Below are 15,347 nucleotides of genomic sequence, written 5' to 3' on the forward strand. Positions count from 1 at the left end.
AAGAGCTGTGTATGTTGGCGATCGTATGGTGTCTATTACGCGAGACCCTGAAGGAATGGACAGCAGAATGTGATGCGAAAGATCAGCAAAAGAAAGCTGAGGACTCTGACAATGTTAGCAATGAAAAAGTTTCTGCTCAAGTAACAGCTGCAGCCAATGCTGCAATCTCAGCAGTTGCGGGCAGAAAACCCCTCATGGGCAAAATCAGATCATACCCTTATTCACCTCCTCCTCCTCCTATGCCATTAATTACTCTACCGGGCGATGAGGGGCCCTCCTCACCTACTGGTGCGGCGGCAGAAGGGGTGACTCCATCAGCCCCCGCCGAGGAGAATGATGTGGCGATTAACACCGAGCCGGACAGTGTGGGCCGTACTGAAATTGAGGGCCGAAAGGACGGTGAGAGTCAAACTGAGTGTGAGGGCCGAACGGAAAGTGAGAGCCAAAATGAAACTGAGGCAGAAAAATCTCTAACTGACACTATGCGATCTCTGCAGCTCACAGATAAAACCATACCGAAGGAACCCCTGCTGGGGGCTCTCCCTCCATCCACAATAACTGTGGTCCTGAGATCCCCTGATCAGTTCTGGGAGGGAGTTAGAAAATATGCTGCCGACTCTGGCAACTGGGATCTAGTAGAACGCCTCAGCCCGTGCTCTCTAACACCGGCGTTTCTAAAGCCTCTAGATAAAGCAGCAGAGGCTCCTGTTACATTTCCTGTTTTCAGAGCTGCTCCAGGCACAAACCGGCACGATGAGCACAATCCAATCGGCTGGAGAGTAGTGCAGGATTTGCAGAATAGAGTACAAAAATACGGAATCAGTTCTCCTGAGGTGATGCAACTTATTCGTATAATCAGCACAGATCTGCTGTGTCCTTATGACGTTATGCATCTAGCACTCGTGCTGTTTCAGCCCATACAATTGCACGTATTTCAATCTACTTGGAGGCAGATGGCACGCACAGCAGCACAGCAAAATTTACGACTGCTACAGGGTGACCTGAGATTAGGCCTTGGAGAGGATGCTTTGCTTGGTGAAGGGCAGTATAGTAGCCCTCAGCTGCAGGCTACATGGCCTCCGATGGCTCTCGAACAAGCACAAAATATAGGCCTTATGGCAATGAAGCGAACCATGGACATGGCAGCTCCGAAGCAAAAATATGCCACTATCTGCCAAGGCCCCACAGAACCCTTTTTACAATTTGTAGAAAAAATATCTGCCGCCCTGGAAAAACAGGTAGAAGATGAGGTCTTAAGGCAGATTCTATGCAAACAGTTGGCAAGAGATAATGCTGATGAGGACTGTCAAAAGATCATACAGGCTTTACCAGGAGATCCTTCTGTCCCTGACATGGTAGCTGCATGTTCTAAAGCTGGGACACTGGAACACACGGTGACCACCATAGCCAATGCTATGAGAAATTCTGGAAAGTGCTGTGGGTGTGGCAGTGAAGGGCATATCAATGTAACTTCTCCACACAAAACATCACCAGGTCACATTTGTGCGATGGTTTCGACCCCCTACCCACCAGTGACAATCCCTAAAGGTACTCGTATTGCTCAATTTGTTCCTTTTTCGAGTTCTATTTCAAGAGCAGGACAGCAACTGCGATGCGATGGAGGCTTCGGCTCTACGGGACCCCCTCAGTTCTGCTGGTCTCAGACTGTCTCGTCATCCCGACCATGTATGACGTGCACGCTGTCGAATCACGGAAGATCGCCGACTACAGTAAGGCTTGCAGGGCTCCTGGACACCGGAGCCAATGTGACTATTACTGCCGATTGTCTGTGGCTGTCCACCTGGCCCACAGAGGAGGCTGGTATGGGAGTAGTGGGGCTGGGAGGCTCTGCGCAAGCAAAGACGGCAGACACACCAGTTCTGATTACCGATCCTGAGGGCCAACAAGCAGTTATTAAACCATATGTGACGGCAGCTCCCCGCAATTTATGGGGGAGGGATTGCTTGTCGCAGTGGGGGGTGAGAATTACCACGGATTTTTAACGGGGGCCACTGTGCTGCAGGGTGTTAGACAACCCATGCTTGTTTTAACCTGGTTAACAAATAACCCTGTGTGGGTGGATCAGTGGCCCCTACCAATTGAAGAATTAAAGGCCCTGCAAGAATTGGTAGCAGAACAACTAGCTGCCAGACACATTGAACCATCTCACAGCCCATGGAATACTCCAGTGTTTGTGATAAAACAGAAATCAGGTAAATGGTGATTTTTGCATGACCTGCGGTAAGTCAATGCTGTCATGGCCATGATGGGGGCTCTGCAACCAGGCATGCCTTCACCTGCCATGATCCCTCAAGATTGGGAAATCATTGTCATGAACCTTAAGGATTGTTTTTTTACAATTCCATTAGCTTCTCAAGATGAAAAAAAATTTGCATTTTCTGTGCCTTCTATCAATCATGCGGAACAAGCAAAAAGATATCAATGGAGAGTTCTGCCGCAGGGCATGAAAAATTCACCAACCATTTGTCAATGGTTTGTTGCACAAGCTCTGTCACCTGTAAGGGAAAAATTCCCCACTAGTTATTGTTATTACTATATGGATGACATTCTGTTAGCATCAGACAACAAGGAGCAGTTGAATGAATGAAAAATTTGGCCACAAATTCGCTACGACAATATGGGTTGGTTATTGCCCCTGGAAAAGTGCAAGAAATAGCACCCTGGAAATATTTGGGAATGGCAATTACAAACATGCAGGTTGTGCCCCAACCTGTGAAACTTAATCTTGCGGTTAAGACACTCAATGATGTACAGAAATTAATGGGATCCTTGGACTGGATCAGGCCCTATCTTGGACTGACCAATTCGCAGTTACAACCTCTATTGGACTTATTAAAACATTCCAATGATCCAACAGAACCCAGAATATTGAATACGGAAGCGTTAAATGTAATTCACATGGTGGAACAATGTATATACTAGAAATTTGTTTCTCGAATTGATCTGTCTCGATTGGTACAATTCTTTGTGCTAATTGCCAAAACTGTGCCATTTGGTGCTTTGGTGCAGTGGAATTCTGAGTGGGATGACCCATTACGTAATTTAGAATGGATGTTTTTGTCATTCCAGCCATGAAATACTGCTCCTGGCTTGTTTGAACTTATTGCTGATGTAATCATAAAAGCCAGAAAACGCTGTGTAGAACTAATAGGACGTGATCCAGCTACGATTGTTTTACCTGTTCAAAATTGGTACTTTGAATGGTGTCTGGCAAACAATTATGAGCTGCAAGCAGCTATGGCGGGTTTTCAAGGACAGATTTCGTATCATCTACCGTCGTGCCCGCTCCTGAAATTTGCTCAAGAAATACCATTTGGTCAGAAAAACTTAAGCCAGTTGGAACCTGTGAAAGGCCCTACTGTCTTCACAGATGGTTCTGGAATAACGGGTAAAGCAGCAGTAGTATGGTATGAAAACAACAACCTGGAACAGCAAAGTAGTGCATCAAAATGGTTCTCCACAAGTGGTAGAGCTGCGTGCAATGGCTGTTGCTTTTTCTATTTTTTCTACTCCTGTAAATATTGTAACTGACTCAGCATATGTAGCTAATTTAGTTTCTCGACTAGACAAAGTGGCTTTGACCATGTCAGACAATCAATTATTATTTGATGTGCTTTTAGAACTCTGGAAAAGTATTCAACTACGAACAGAACCTTATTTTATCATGCATATCTGGAGTCATACCACTTCACCAGGTTTTTATACGGAAGGTAATGCCAGAATAAAAAAAAAACAAAAAAACAAAAAGGGGGAATGGTTGGGGAACTACCATAGGCATGCTTAGATAAAGCAGTTTATGTTCTTAACTTTCTCCGTTATGGGGACAATTCTTCCCTACCTCCTCTTTCTCAACACTTCTCTCTTTTCAACACAGAATTTACAAAAGGGTATCAAAGTACATGTTAAAGATTTAGTTACTGGTCAGTGGAATTGACCATGTGAGCTATTAACCTGGGGGCGAGGTTATGCTTGTGTTTCCACAGATACAGGCCCACAATGGACTCCCGCTCGATTTGTGTGACTGTCATCATCTGGAACATCCCAGAAGGTGCGGCAATATAAATACCACCTCAACCAAAAAACTAAGTGTAGGTCACCTTGGCCAATATAACAGGTCAAGATTCTCTGTGTATTGCAACCGCACCACAAAGCCCATGAACCAATAGACAGGATGGCTATGACTCGTGCAGCGCGCCTGGCCAGCGAGCGCATGCGTCATAGGTTGCAACTGAGGCGGATTTTGGCACCCGCTGGCCACGTGTGTTGAAATCCGTTCCTCTGCAAATGTATAAATACCGGGATTTTCCGAAGAGCATCGGGCTGGTGTACAGCAAGGCCATCGTTGCCTCCGTGGGGACGCCCACGCAAAGCTGGCACCTACCGATTGCTGGGCTGAGTTCGCAGAGCAAGACAGCACAAGAATGTACAGATGGTTCATCTACCTCACAGTCCTCAGATGGACGTAGTCATGGATACCGCCGCAAACCAAAGAAAACATCTGGATGACCCTGGCTGATGTGACCGGACAAGATTGCTTATACCTTAGTACAGTAACACCAAGCAATCCTTTTTTTGCAGGTTTAATAGGGGGTTACACTGACATCAACAGAGTTTAAGAACTTATTGATGGAGACCCCTGTGCAGCAGGTCATGGACTCAATGGATGGGAATGCCTGGTTTCCACGAATCGGGCATTCACCCTCATTGCCACCCCAGGAATCACAAATTCTGGGGTCCCTGAATACAGACTGGTGTAGTATTATCTGATTTACTGCTAGACTTTGATAGTGTCAGACATGCTACACTACAAAATAGAGCTACAATTGATTTCTTGCTTTTAGCACAAGGACATGGTTGTGATGAGTTTGAAGGGATGTGTTGTATGAATTTATCCGATCACTCAGAATCCATTTTCAGTAGTATTCAACAATTAAAGAAGGGAGTCAGTAAGCTGACAGAAAGCGATGAATTAGATTGGCTGACGAAGATGTTCGAGGGTTGGGGATTGTCTGGATGGTTGATATCTCTGCTCAAGACTGTGGGGGTAGTGATCTTGGTTGTGATAACTATGCTCCTGATGTTACCCTGTCTTTTCAGCCTTCTGCAAAGGGCCCTGCAGAGGGCAGCCGGGACAATATCTTTAGCACAAATACAAAAAGGGGGAATTGTCGGGGGACGCAACGAGCCTACGGAATTCCTGACAGTTCGAGAACAGTGCGACCTTGAGCAGCTTGTAGTGTATCCTTGAGAGTCTGGAAAGATCCGAGAAGACCAGTACAAAAACAAGATAGTGATAAGAAGAACCGTCCTAACGAACTCACCAATCATGAGTTGTTAGTTACTAACCAAACCAATCATATACTAACACATACTCAAAAGAAGGGTATAAAAAGGTGTGTTAGAACAATAAAGTAGCCATTTTGCATGATCTATTACTTGTCGTGTCCGTCTCTACCGCGACACATGAGGCCTATGAGGAGGGGGCAGAGCTCCTCCCGTCCTGTCCTGTCCCAGTGATGTGCCCCCATCTCTCTGCTAATGCCCCCAGTGCTGCCCCGCACTTGGCAGTGTTCCCTGCCTGGGACAGTGAGCAAGGAAGTTTTAGCTCTTTAAACCTGCCCAGCTCAAGAGGGCTCCCAGGATGGAGGTGCAAACTCCATCAGGCACACGGGTGGTTGGGAGGGGACCTAGCACCCTGCCGTGAGCCAGAGAAAACCGACGGGAGCCTGGGGAGGTGTGCGAGGAGCCGCAGAGCCCCTTGGGGGCAGACGTAAACCTGGGGTTGTGTCACTGGCAGAAGTGAGCAGCCCAGGATCGCTGGGGACTGCTTTGCAGGAGGCAGGCCTGAGCTGGGCTGCAAATGGGATTTTGTGGGACAGAAACATGCCTGGCTGGCAAACCCTCCTGGCACAGGCTGGGGCCCTGCAGCTGCATCCCAGAGCTGTGGGGACATGGAATTAAAGTGCACATCCTCAGCATGGATGAATTCCCCTTTCCTTTCCTCCTGCAGGTATCGGTTGTTTACTGCCTCTGTCCTTCCAAGGAAATGCACAGTTTTTATAACACACGCTATAAATCCTGCTCTGGGTAGGACGCGTGTGAGATGGAGATGCTTTACTTGCTGCTGTTGTGTGTTGGAAGGGCTGGGTGGGAATTTAATGCGTACTTGTTTAAATGCAGTGATAAAATTTCTTCCTGCTGCCTTTCAGAGTGACCTGGCTTCCCTCCTACTGCAGAGGCGATACCAGATCAAGCTAAGCCAATGGAAAGTTCAGGTGGAAAAGCCCAAATTCGTGGCCGTAAATACTTGTGATCAAAATTCAACCTTGACTCTAGGGCCTTGGAGGGCGGGACTGCCTCCATGTCTGTGCACTGCCTGGCACAGCAGTCCCCAGGGGTCTCGGGGAACACGGAGGGGCCCAGGGATAAAAGAGCTACCCTGAAATGTGGCACCCATCAGGACTCCAGGACAGAAATATGTCTGTGAATTAATATTTACTGTATTCACACACTACAAGTTGAATTAAAATGCTCCTCTGCTAGCAAATAGCTCTTCACTCATGTCCAGCATAACCTCAGGGATTATTTGGAGAGGATACAGTAGTTTTATTTGCAAATTATAGAATTAATTTGGTATTTATTTTATAAACTAGGCTTAGGTCCCACACAGGTTCAGCCCTGGCTGTGTTCAGTAACAGCAGAATTTTGTCTGAACAACTTAAAATGCTGGAGTCCTCCTGGGGGGTGTCATGGCATGAGGATAAGATCTTTGACTTCGGCCTCATACCACTGGTACTCACTAGGGAGAGCTGTGTTCTTTCTCTTGCACAGTTTAAATGGACAAAGAGAACTCCAGAAGTTCACCGATATGGGTGTTGTATTTGGGACTTAATAATTGCCTGTTGTTTATTTCTGGTTTCAGAAAAAAAAATTGTCATAATGAATCTGCCTGAAATGAGCTTCAGGTAAGTATCTCCAGTTCTTTGTGGATGCCAAAATCTTCAGATGATTTATGGTAATATTTGCCTCAAGGCAGTGATGGAAGATGAACCAATTGATGATATTTTTCTGTCTCTATACAACCTGCCTGCCTTAGAAATTCTGTTTTAGTTATGAAACTTTTATTTTTAATAATTGCCAAACTCCTGTTACCTGGGCATTATTTTTATACTAGTTTTTGTATGTCTGAGGCTTAGACCACAGTTGACAGGCAAGGTAACACTCTGTTCCTGTTGTTTGTGGGCACTCTGCTTGCTGGAGACCTTAGAAGCTGAAAGTGTTCCCCTGAGAAAGGGATGCCATCAGCTCATAAAAGCAAATGCCACAACTTTCCCCCCACTTTTATTGCAGTCCAGCACATGACGCTAAGGTCTTATCTGCCAACTGCTATTTGTTATGCTGCTAGAGCAAAAATTGCAAAGGTACTGTAAAGCCATGGGATATCATCTAGTTTGTATTAAAAGGGATCTGATCAAAGGGATTTTACAAAACATGGTCTAAATATGGCTGCCTCTGCTTTGAGAGAAGATAGAGACCCAAAATGGTCACTGTGTCAGCAGAAATATTTCAAGCAGAAATGCAGGTGTTTTAGAAGCATCTATAAAATCCCCATGGTTTCCTCTGTCCCTGTTAAGGTAACTTGGCTCCATGCAGCAAAGGGTGTGAGCGCCCTGCTCCACCAGCAAGCCTGCCACCCTCTCCTGCTGGGGCTGCTGTCTGTACCAGGAGCTGGAAAGATACTCTGGATCGATGCTGTAATGCCTTTTCTTGGCGCAGGTTTGATGGAGAACATATTCATATATCTTTTTAATGAACTTAAGAGTAGTCTCTTGTTGTTTCAGCTGAACTCAGCCAGGAACTAACCTAAGCTCAAGGCCATGTTTCAGATAAGGTGAAGAGCATCCCAGTGTTTTCAACTCCAGAGAATTTGTTTCAGTGGCAGCAGCACTGTTCGCTGTTTTCTTAAGGGGTCACAAAAACTGCCAAGATGACAGCACCTGGTGGGCCAGCAGCAAGGTCCAGAGCTGTTCCTCTTCAACCCTAGTGCATGCTTGTGCTGGGAGGATGGCGGGGGAACAAAGGGATAGGGGGAAATGGCAGTTAGCCAGAGCCCAGGATTTATGAGATGAAGGTGGATGTAAAACTACCTCTGCCTGTGGTTCCCAAGAGGGAAGCACTATCTTAACCTTGCGAGTCTATTCTGTGGGGGCCAGAAAGACCCACTGCTCATCCCATGGAGCCTGCCCAGTCTCTCCTTGTCCTCAGGCAGAAGCAGAGGTGACATTTGCACAGGGCTAGCAGAGATGGCGCAGGGCCCAGCTGGTCCTTCCTGGGGCAGACACAATCCTTTGGGCTTCCTGGACCTATGTGCAGGGCACTAAATAGGGCCCGTCATCTCCCCCCAACAACTTCAACAAGCACCAGCCCAATTCCCAGATGTGTCCTGGTGTTTCTGCTTCTAGGTATAATTTGAGGCTTCCCATGAGGACCCTAGCTTATCTCTGGCTGCCATGTTTGTGGGTTCAGAAATGGACACAGTAACCATGGCACAGAGCCGGGAAACCTGCTCTCTGCAACGCTGCTCTGTGTGCTGGGATTGCGAGCGCAGCCCTGCGGAGGCAGAAGCAGCTTCTTCCCCCTCCCACCCAAATTCCTCTGCTTTCATTACTTTTTTTCTCCCAGTTCAATGACCACCGGCCTTTGTCTCGTGGTCTGGCAGAGCCTGGTGCCACACACACCAGAGAGACAAAGAAATACACTGGCTTTTCTCCCTCAGCCTGCTATGAAGAGCCCACATTGTGTTTTACTGGGGAGGGGGAGACAGGCAGAGGGCTGAAGTGTTTTGCTCGGCCTTGGGCTCTGTAAAACCCTCTGTTTCTTTAAACACATCAGCCCAAAGCTCTGGCAAGGAAGTGGTGACCCTGAGGAAAGAAGCCCCAAGGTTACACTCTCCTGTTCAAAGATCAGGACCATGAATTTTCAAATAATGGAAGCAGCTCTTTGGGCAGCACTAAAAGAGCAGCCAGGTCTCAGCCCCACATCCATGCCCAGGCCTCCTGGACTTTCACAGGCTGGGTCAGGGACAACCCAGGCCAGGAAAGCAGTGTTTGCTAGGCTGTGAGCCCAGACAAGGATCAGGGAAGTGACCTGGAGCTGCTCATTAGCAGAGGCAGGAAAGGGCCAAGGTTTCTGGTGTTCACACCTGATTCTCCTGCTCCTTCCCACCCCATCAGTCAGCGCAGCAGATTGTTCCAGATCATTCCCTGTAAAAGATAAATGTCAGAATGATTTGGGGTGAAACGGACAGTATGAATAAGCAGGAAAGAGAATTTCAAGACTGTTCAGGTTTTGATCTGCCAAATGCTATTCTTCCTGTTGCATTTTAAGTAAAGGTTACTTTCAAGAATGACATCAGAAAATGGTTTAATGAAGCCAAGCTAGGATCTTGTCTCTGACTAGAAATGGTGTGCTTTGACACGTTTCTTGGCTAATGACAGAGCTAAGATATCTACCAGATCTAATCGCTATCAATGGAGAAAAATACCATGGTAGCTTTGGGGAACACAGGAAATGCCAGCAACCTGGTCTTGCCTCTTCAAAGGGACATTTTTGAAGATGTCTGGACCTTCATCCTACCCCACAAGCATTTGTATAAGGCTCTTTTAAACTCCTCACATTTCTACACAGGAGGTGACCATGGTAATAAAATGACACCCCTGGGCTCTCCATCATAGGTATTGCTAAACTGTCTTCCTGGTAACAGCGGTGACCTGTTCCAAGTTGCACTGAGTCTGAAATTCAACAAAGGCCTAAGACATAAAGCAATTATTGATCCTGTGCTGCAGTGAAAAGGTACAAATGGAAACATGCCACATCAGTAATAGCAGACAGCTTCAACTTTGGCTCATCCCATCTCATTCTTGGGGAATAGTGTGGCTAGGCAATGAAACACAGTGAAAACTTGCTTTCTTCAGCGTGTTCACTGCATTTATCAACCACTCGCTTGTACTGTGCCACCAGGAGCAGTTTGGGCAAAAGATGCTCCTTTCTGCTCTTGCTGCTTGTCACCTGCTTCCCTCCAGATCCCCCATCCCTGCTGGGCTGCCTACCAGCCCCCACAAAGCATCACCTCCATCAGGTCTGTGCACCAACCTGCAAGGGAGTCTCTGGTGGAAAGGGAAAGTTACAGCTCTTGGGTTTAAATAAAAGTACATTTAATGCCTGTGGTGCCTACTGGGGCTGGCAGAGGCCGTGACATGGACAACAGGTACATGCAGGCAAGAGGTTCCCACCGTCCCCTAGACAAAAGGGTGGTGTCGCAGATACTGGCCAGGTGACAGCCTTGTGAGAGCACCTTTATAACCCAAAGCGACTTAACACAGCTTTTTGTAAGGCACGCCTCCGAACCTGGCACTGTCCCCCCAGGAGGCATCTGGGGGGAGCTGCCACTGCTGCCAGCTCTGTCCTTTGACTGCTTACAGCTTGATACAATTGCAACTCCCCTGCAAAGGGTCCCACTGCCCCCCAGAATGATGGGGTGGCAGGGAAGACACAGCCAGACCTGTCTCAGAGGTGCACAGCGAAGGGACAAGAGGCTGCAGGCACAAGCTGCCATGCAAATAAAAACGTCTGCCCCAGAGGTGCTGGAGCCCTGGATCAGGGCCCACAGGGGTAGCAGGGCTCCATCGTTCTCACACGCCTGGCCCTGGCTGTGGGGTGCCTTGGGGCAGGTGTTGGGGCCCCCAGTCCAGCTCTGACCGCGCCTGTCCAGCCGTGGCTCACAATTCATTGTCTTTACTGTGGACGAGAGCGGCAGTACAAGCGATGCCACCGGGCCGGCTCTCCTGCTGACTGCCCAGTTATTTTTTTTCTCACAACGGCAGCTTTCTCTCCAACAGCTCCCACGTCTGCGGCCGTGGGCTGGCAGCGAGTCAATGCGTCCCTGTGTGCATCACTGTGCAGTGCGGGCCCAGTGCCCGGCTCTGGACGCCCCCGCCTCCAGCTGCCATTGGTGCTGCAGGCACTGCGGCAGGGCCCGGGGCTCTCCGCCCCCGGGCATAAGAAGCCAGCGAGTCCCCCTGGGGCACCCGGCTGCATCGCATTGCTGTGCCACAGCCCCGCCGCCAGCAGGGAGGTGAGAGGGGCCGGGGGGTGCCGGGGAGGCACTTGGCTACTGGAGCAGGCAGGCTGCTGCCACGGGAGGGGTGGCATGGGGGACACCATCGCAGCTCCAAGCTCTGCCACTATAGCGGAGGCCAGCAGGGAGCTGAAACGCTCCTCAGCCTCGTGGACGGGGAGCAGGCAGTGCTGCTGGCAGCTAGCTCAGCCTGGTGCGGGCAGGGCAGGAGCATGCAAAGGGCTGTTAGGATGCATGCGTGAAGTGCTTCCGGAATATTTCTTACCTGATTGGAAACAGTCTCGCAGTTTGGACACCAACTGCTGCACGGGGGGAGGGCATCAGCTTGAGAGTCAGGCTGTGGGATGAGATTCAGTGCCTTCAGCATCGGGCCTTGCGGTGCTGAAACAAGAGACAGGCTGCAGGGCAGGAGACATTTATCCGTGGGGTATGAATTAACCGAGTGCCAGACAATAAGGCTTCCCCCCCCCCCCCAGCATCAGTGCATTCAACAGCTTTTGGGAAGATGGTTTTGCATCTCTCCCTGTTTGATCAGAGTCTCTTTGGTTTGTCTGTTTGTGAAACCTGCTGAAAATGCTGCAATCCCAATTACTAACATTCCCAAGAGGATCTCCAGATCAAGTGTGGGAGGAGGGAGGTTAAAGATGTGCTTATTTTGTCCTGATGGCACTCATCCAAACTGGTTCCTGCCCGGGTTCCCCTGACTGCTCAGTTGGAGATAGGCCTGCAGGCGAGAAAGGCAGAGGCAAAAGTGCCTGTGACAGCAAAACCCTTCTGAAACTCCTTGTGCAGAAATGAAACCCCTGCTCACCCCTCTCCCAAGCAAGGAGTGAAAAGCAATGGGTTAAGCAGCGGGAGCCAAAGAAGAGGTGAAGTGACAGCATGCTGCCTGCTAGCCAGGTCTGCACATGCGGAAAATGCAGCAGCACCTTGCTGGGAGCCACCAGGGCTTTGCAGCCTCTCCTCGTTCTTTCTCCTGTGCCCACACGGAGACCCAAGGTGCCAAACTCACATCAGTCCCAAGGGATGTGTCAGCTCCTGGCATGCGCCAGTCCTGTACTGGGCACTCCTCGCATTGATGCTCTCCTCTCCTCGAGAGCTCCTGCAGGCAGAGCCAAGCTCTCTCGGGACCTTGCTCCCTGAAGCGAGAGCTGCTAGTGGTGCAGCAGCATGTTTTGAGCGCAGGGTCCAGCATTGCTGACCCATGAGGGGAGCCCCAGCGTGGCCGTGCTTGCAAAGCAAAAGGTATCACTGGAACTTGCCCAGGCTAACGCACCCACCGCTCCCTCTGACCTCAGGGCCACGCTGTGACCATGTCTGAGCTGGAGAAGGCCATGATCGCCATCATCGATGCCTTCCACCAGTACTCAGGGAAGGAGGGAGACAAGCACAAGCTGAAGAAATCAGAACTGAAGGAGCTCATTAACAACGAGTTGACCCATTTCCTTGGTGTAAGTATTGCTCTCCGCACAGCATGCCTGGCTGGGGTCGGGGAGCTGCGCTGAGCAGCTTCCAGGCTCCGCTAACTCCATCTCCCATGGGAAGCAAGCACAGGGGAAGGGGTTTATTCACGCAGCAGCGCATTCAACACTTTGCTCCAGCTCTGCAGGAGCAGCAGGTGGCACGACAAGGGCAACAGCCTGTGTTGGGGGCTGGGGTTTGGGTTGGATATTAGGGAAATTTCCTTCTCTGGGAAGGAGGGACAACCTTGCCCCAAGGGGCTCAAGATGTCCCTTCCCAGCGGCACAGCTGTGGCTGCGATTTCTGCTTCAGGAGGGCTGCTGTTGCGCAGATACTGCTGCAGGCGCAGGGCAATGCCCCACACAGATGGGAAACAGTCACGAGCTATTTGGGATGTGACTGAACAGAGATTCAGCCATGAGAGCACCTGAGAAGTAGGGACATGTTGCTGTCTGGGCCTCGCTCTGATCCTCCCCAGCTTTGGCTGCCTGTTTGTATCCCTTCAGGAAATCAAAGACCAGGAGACTGTGGACAAAGTCATGGAGGCGCTGGACAGCGATGGGGATGCAGAGTGCGACTTCCAGGAGTTTGTAGCCTTCATTGCCATGGTCACCGCTGCTTGCCATGAGTTCTTTGAGCATGAGTGAGCTGGTGGGAAGCAGGCAAGCACGTCCTGCTCATGCGGGAGAGATGCAGAGTAGCATCGCTCCTCTGGGAAAAAGACTGGGTGCTATTAGGAGCTCCTTGGAGTTAAGCTTGTGCTAGACTTAAGCAGCTTATTAAGTTCTGTGGCTTTGTGAACAAGAAACACCCGCATGGCTCAGGAAAGCCTATTGGCCAGTGCCCACCTGGCTGGATGCAGTGTGCGAATGCCTTGTCTCAAGCTCCTTCCCTGCTGCTGTATGCAAGGGACGTGCACGGGGCTGGAGGCAGGCAGACGCCATGATCCAAGCTTGCTTGCAAAGGGAAAAGGGAAATTCAAGGGCTGAAGTAGGAGGTGATACAGAGGGGCTGGCTACAGAAGCCTAGTTCTGAGCCCACTGGCCTGAACGGAAAGGCTCCTGTTGATTCCTGTGGGCTCTGACCGCCCTGTGCATCATACTAACCCAGGCAGCACAGCCCCTGTCCCATCACAGGGGCTCAGCAGAGCCCATGCATTTCTTGGCAAATTGAGACACCCTTGGCTTGAAAGGCAAAGCATAACCATCTAACAGCTCAGGCTTTTCTCTTGTCAATGAATCCTACTTTTAGCAGCCTGCAGAACTGGAAGTGAAAGCCTATGAAGCTCCTGGGCTGGGGACAGCTTCTGGGCCTGGGATGTGCCTCGGCAAGGTCTCCAGGCTCAGTCAGAAGGGAAGGGGGAATCTACCCAGTGTGACCACAGTGCTTTAACATAGACCAGGCACAGCCTCCAGAGTGTGTGGAAATGGTGAGAATAAAATGTTGTTTTGGTCTCTGGGCCACAATTGGTCTCTGGTGAAAGACATGTCCTTTTGTACCAGCTGCCCTGCGCTGTCAGAGGGGAAAGCTGGAGGATGCAGCGTGAAGCACTACTACAGCTCACAACCCTCGGCTTCTTGTTGGGCATTGACCCTTCATCTCCTCCCTGGCATCACTATGGCTGGCCACTATGGTCGGCACCACCGTGCTCCGCGTGGCTGTCCAAACTGGCAGATGTACCTGCGAGGCCAAAGGAGTGCACTGCACCTCCGCAGAACTGCTGCTGTTCAGGATGTGTCCGCTGCTGCCAAGGTCATCCTGGGGCTTGCACTGGTGAGCCTTTGCAAAACCAAAGCTAAACCTAGGACAATTTCCCCAAAGCCTATGCTCCTGCCTTTTTCAGTCTGCACTTGCTGTCCAGCTCAGCAGTACCTGTGAGTTAGGCATTCATGGCTAGCAACACCTGTAGTGACAAATTCATGACATAGATGCCTGCAGATGTTGTTTTTACCTCATTCCACATTTCATAATGATTTCATGCGCAAAATGACATATCTTCAGACAAGGGCCATCTTGCTGTTCTCATCTGCCTCAGTTTTGCCATCCCAGGGTAGTGCTCATTTGTTTAGAAATTGTTTAGCATCCAAGTTACTTCCACCACATTTTTAACATCCTAATCCATTCTCAGTTCAGCTGTTTCCAATGCTTGTACGGACCTGAGGCAGCATGTGAGGATAACGAACGGGGACACTGTCTGTCCCAGTGTCCCCGAGGTTAGGCAGGGTAGATGGGACTCTCATGACCTTCTCTTGAGCCTGAACCTGAGCTCAGCAGAGGGGTCAGATGCTTCAGCACAAGGGTCTGCTGCTGAAGCTGGCTGGCAGGTCTCCAAGTCCCACCTGCCTTCCCCCTCAACACACTAGCAGTGGTCACATGGATGAGGAATCCTTTCCCAAGACTGGGCCTTTTCAGCAGCTCTGCACAGCATCGCAGTGGCAAAGAGCTGTAGGTGTTAACACATGACTGTGTTACAGAGCAGGCTGTCCCGTCCCTTGGCGAGCAATGAGAGCAGGAGCAGGGAGCGCACAGTATGACTGCGCACGTGTTTCTGGCAGCAAGGCTGATCCTGACTTAGCAACACCACTGCTGGGAATTCACGGAGGCTTTACCTGGCACACAAGGTGGAGCAGAGCAGGTGCCTCTTGTCAGGGAGGATGAGAACATGTCTTCCCTTGAGATGAGCACTCTGACCGCCAGTGGTGCAGCATGCAGTGCTTGGCTACTGATT

At 49.9% G+C, this 15,347-nt stretch overlaps 2 protein-coding genes across 6 annotated transcripts in view; one reads left to right on the forward strand and one right to left on the reverse strand.

Moving 5' to 3' along the window:
- Positions 1-15,347, reverse strand: part of LSS (lanosterol synthase) — a 33,639-nt gene that overhangs the window by 15,575 nt on the left and 2,717 nt on the right. For 3 of the 5 annotated variants that reach the window (XM_075027727.1, XM_075027729.1, XM_075027731.1), the window contains one exon: positions 11,424-11,539. In XM_075027727.1, coding sequence (XP_074883828.1) covers positions 11,424-11,539 — 116 coding nt within the window. Of the gene's footprint in view, positions 1-11,423; positions 13,748-15,347 lie in introns of those variants that run through there. The other 2 variants (XM_075027732.1, XM_075027730.1) reach the window with 2 other exon arrangements.
- On the forward strand, positions 11,006-13,266 carry S100B (S100 calcium binding protein B). Its single transcript, XM_075027735.1, has 3 exons — positions 11,006-11,155; positions 12,457-12,609; positions 13,126-13,266. The coding sequence occupies exons 2-3, from the start codon at positions 12,472-12,474 to the stop codon at positions 13,264-13,266; spliced, it is 279 nt and encodes a 92-aa protein (XP_074883836.1). The 5' UTR covers positions 11,006-11,155; positions 12,457-12,471.

This window comes from Buteo buteo, chromosome 5 (genome assembly GCF_964188355.1).
Source record: "Buteo buteo chromosome 5, bButBut1.hap1.1, whole genome shotgun sequence".
Lineage (NCBI taxonomy): Eukaryota > Metazoa > Chordata > Aves > Accipitriformes > Accipitridae > Buteo > Buteo buteo.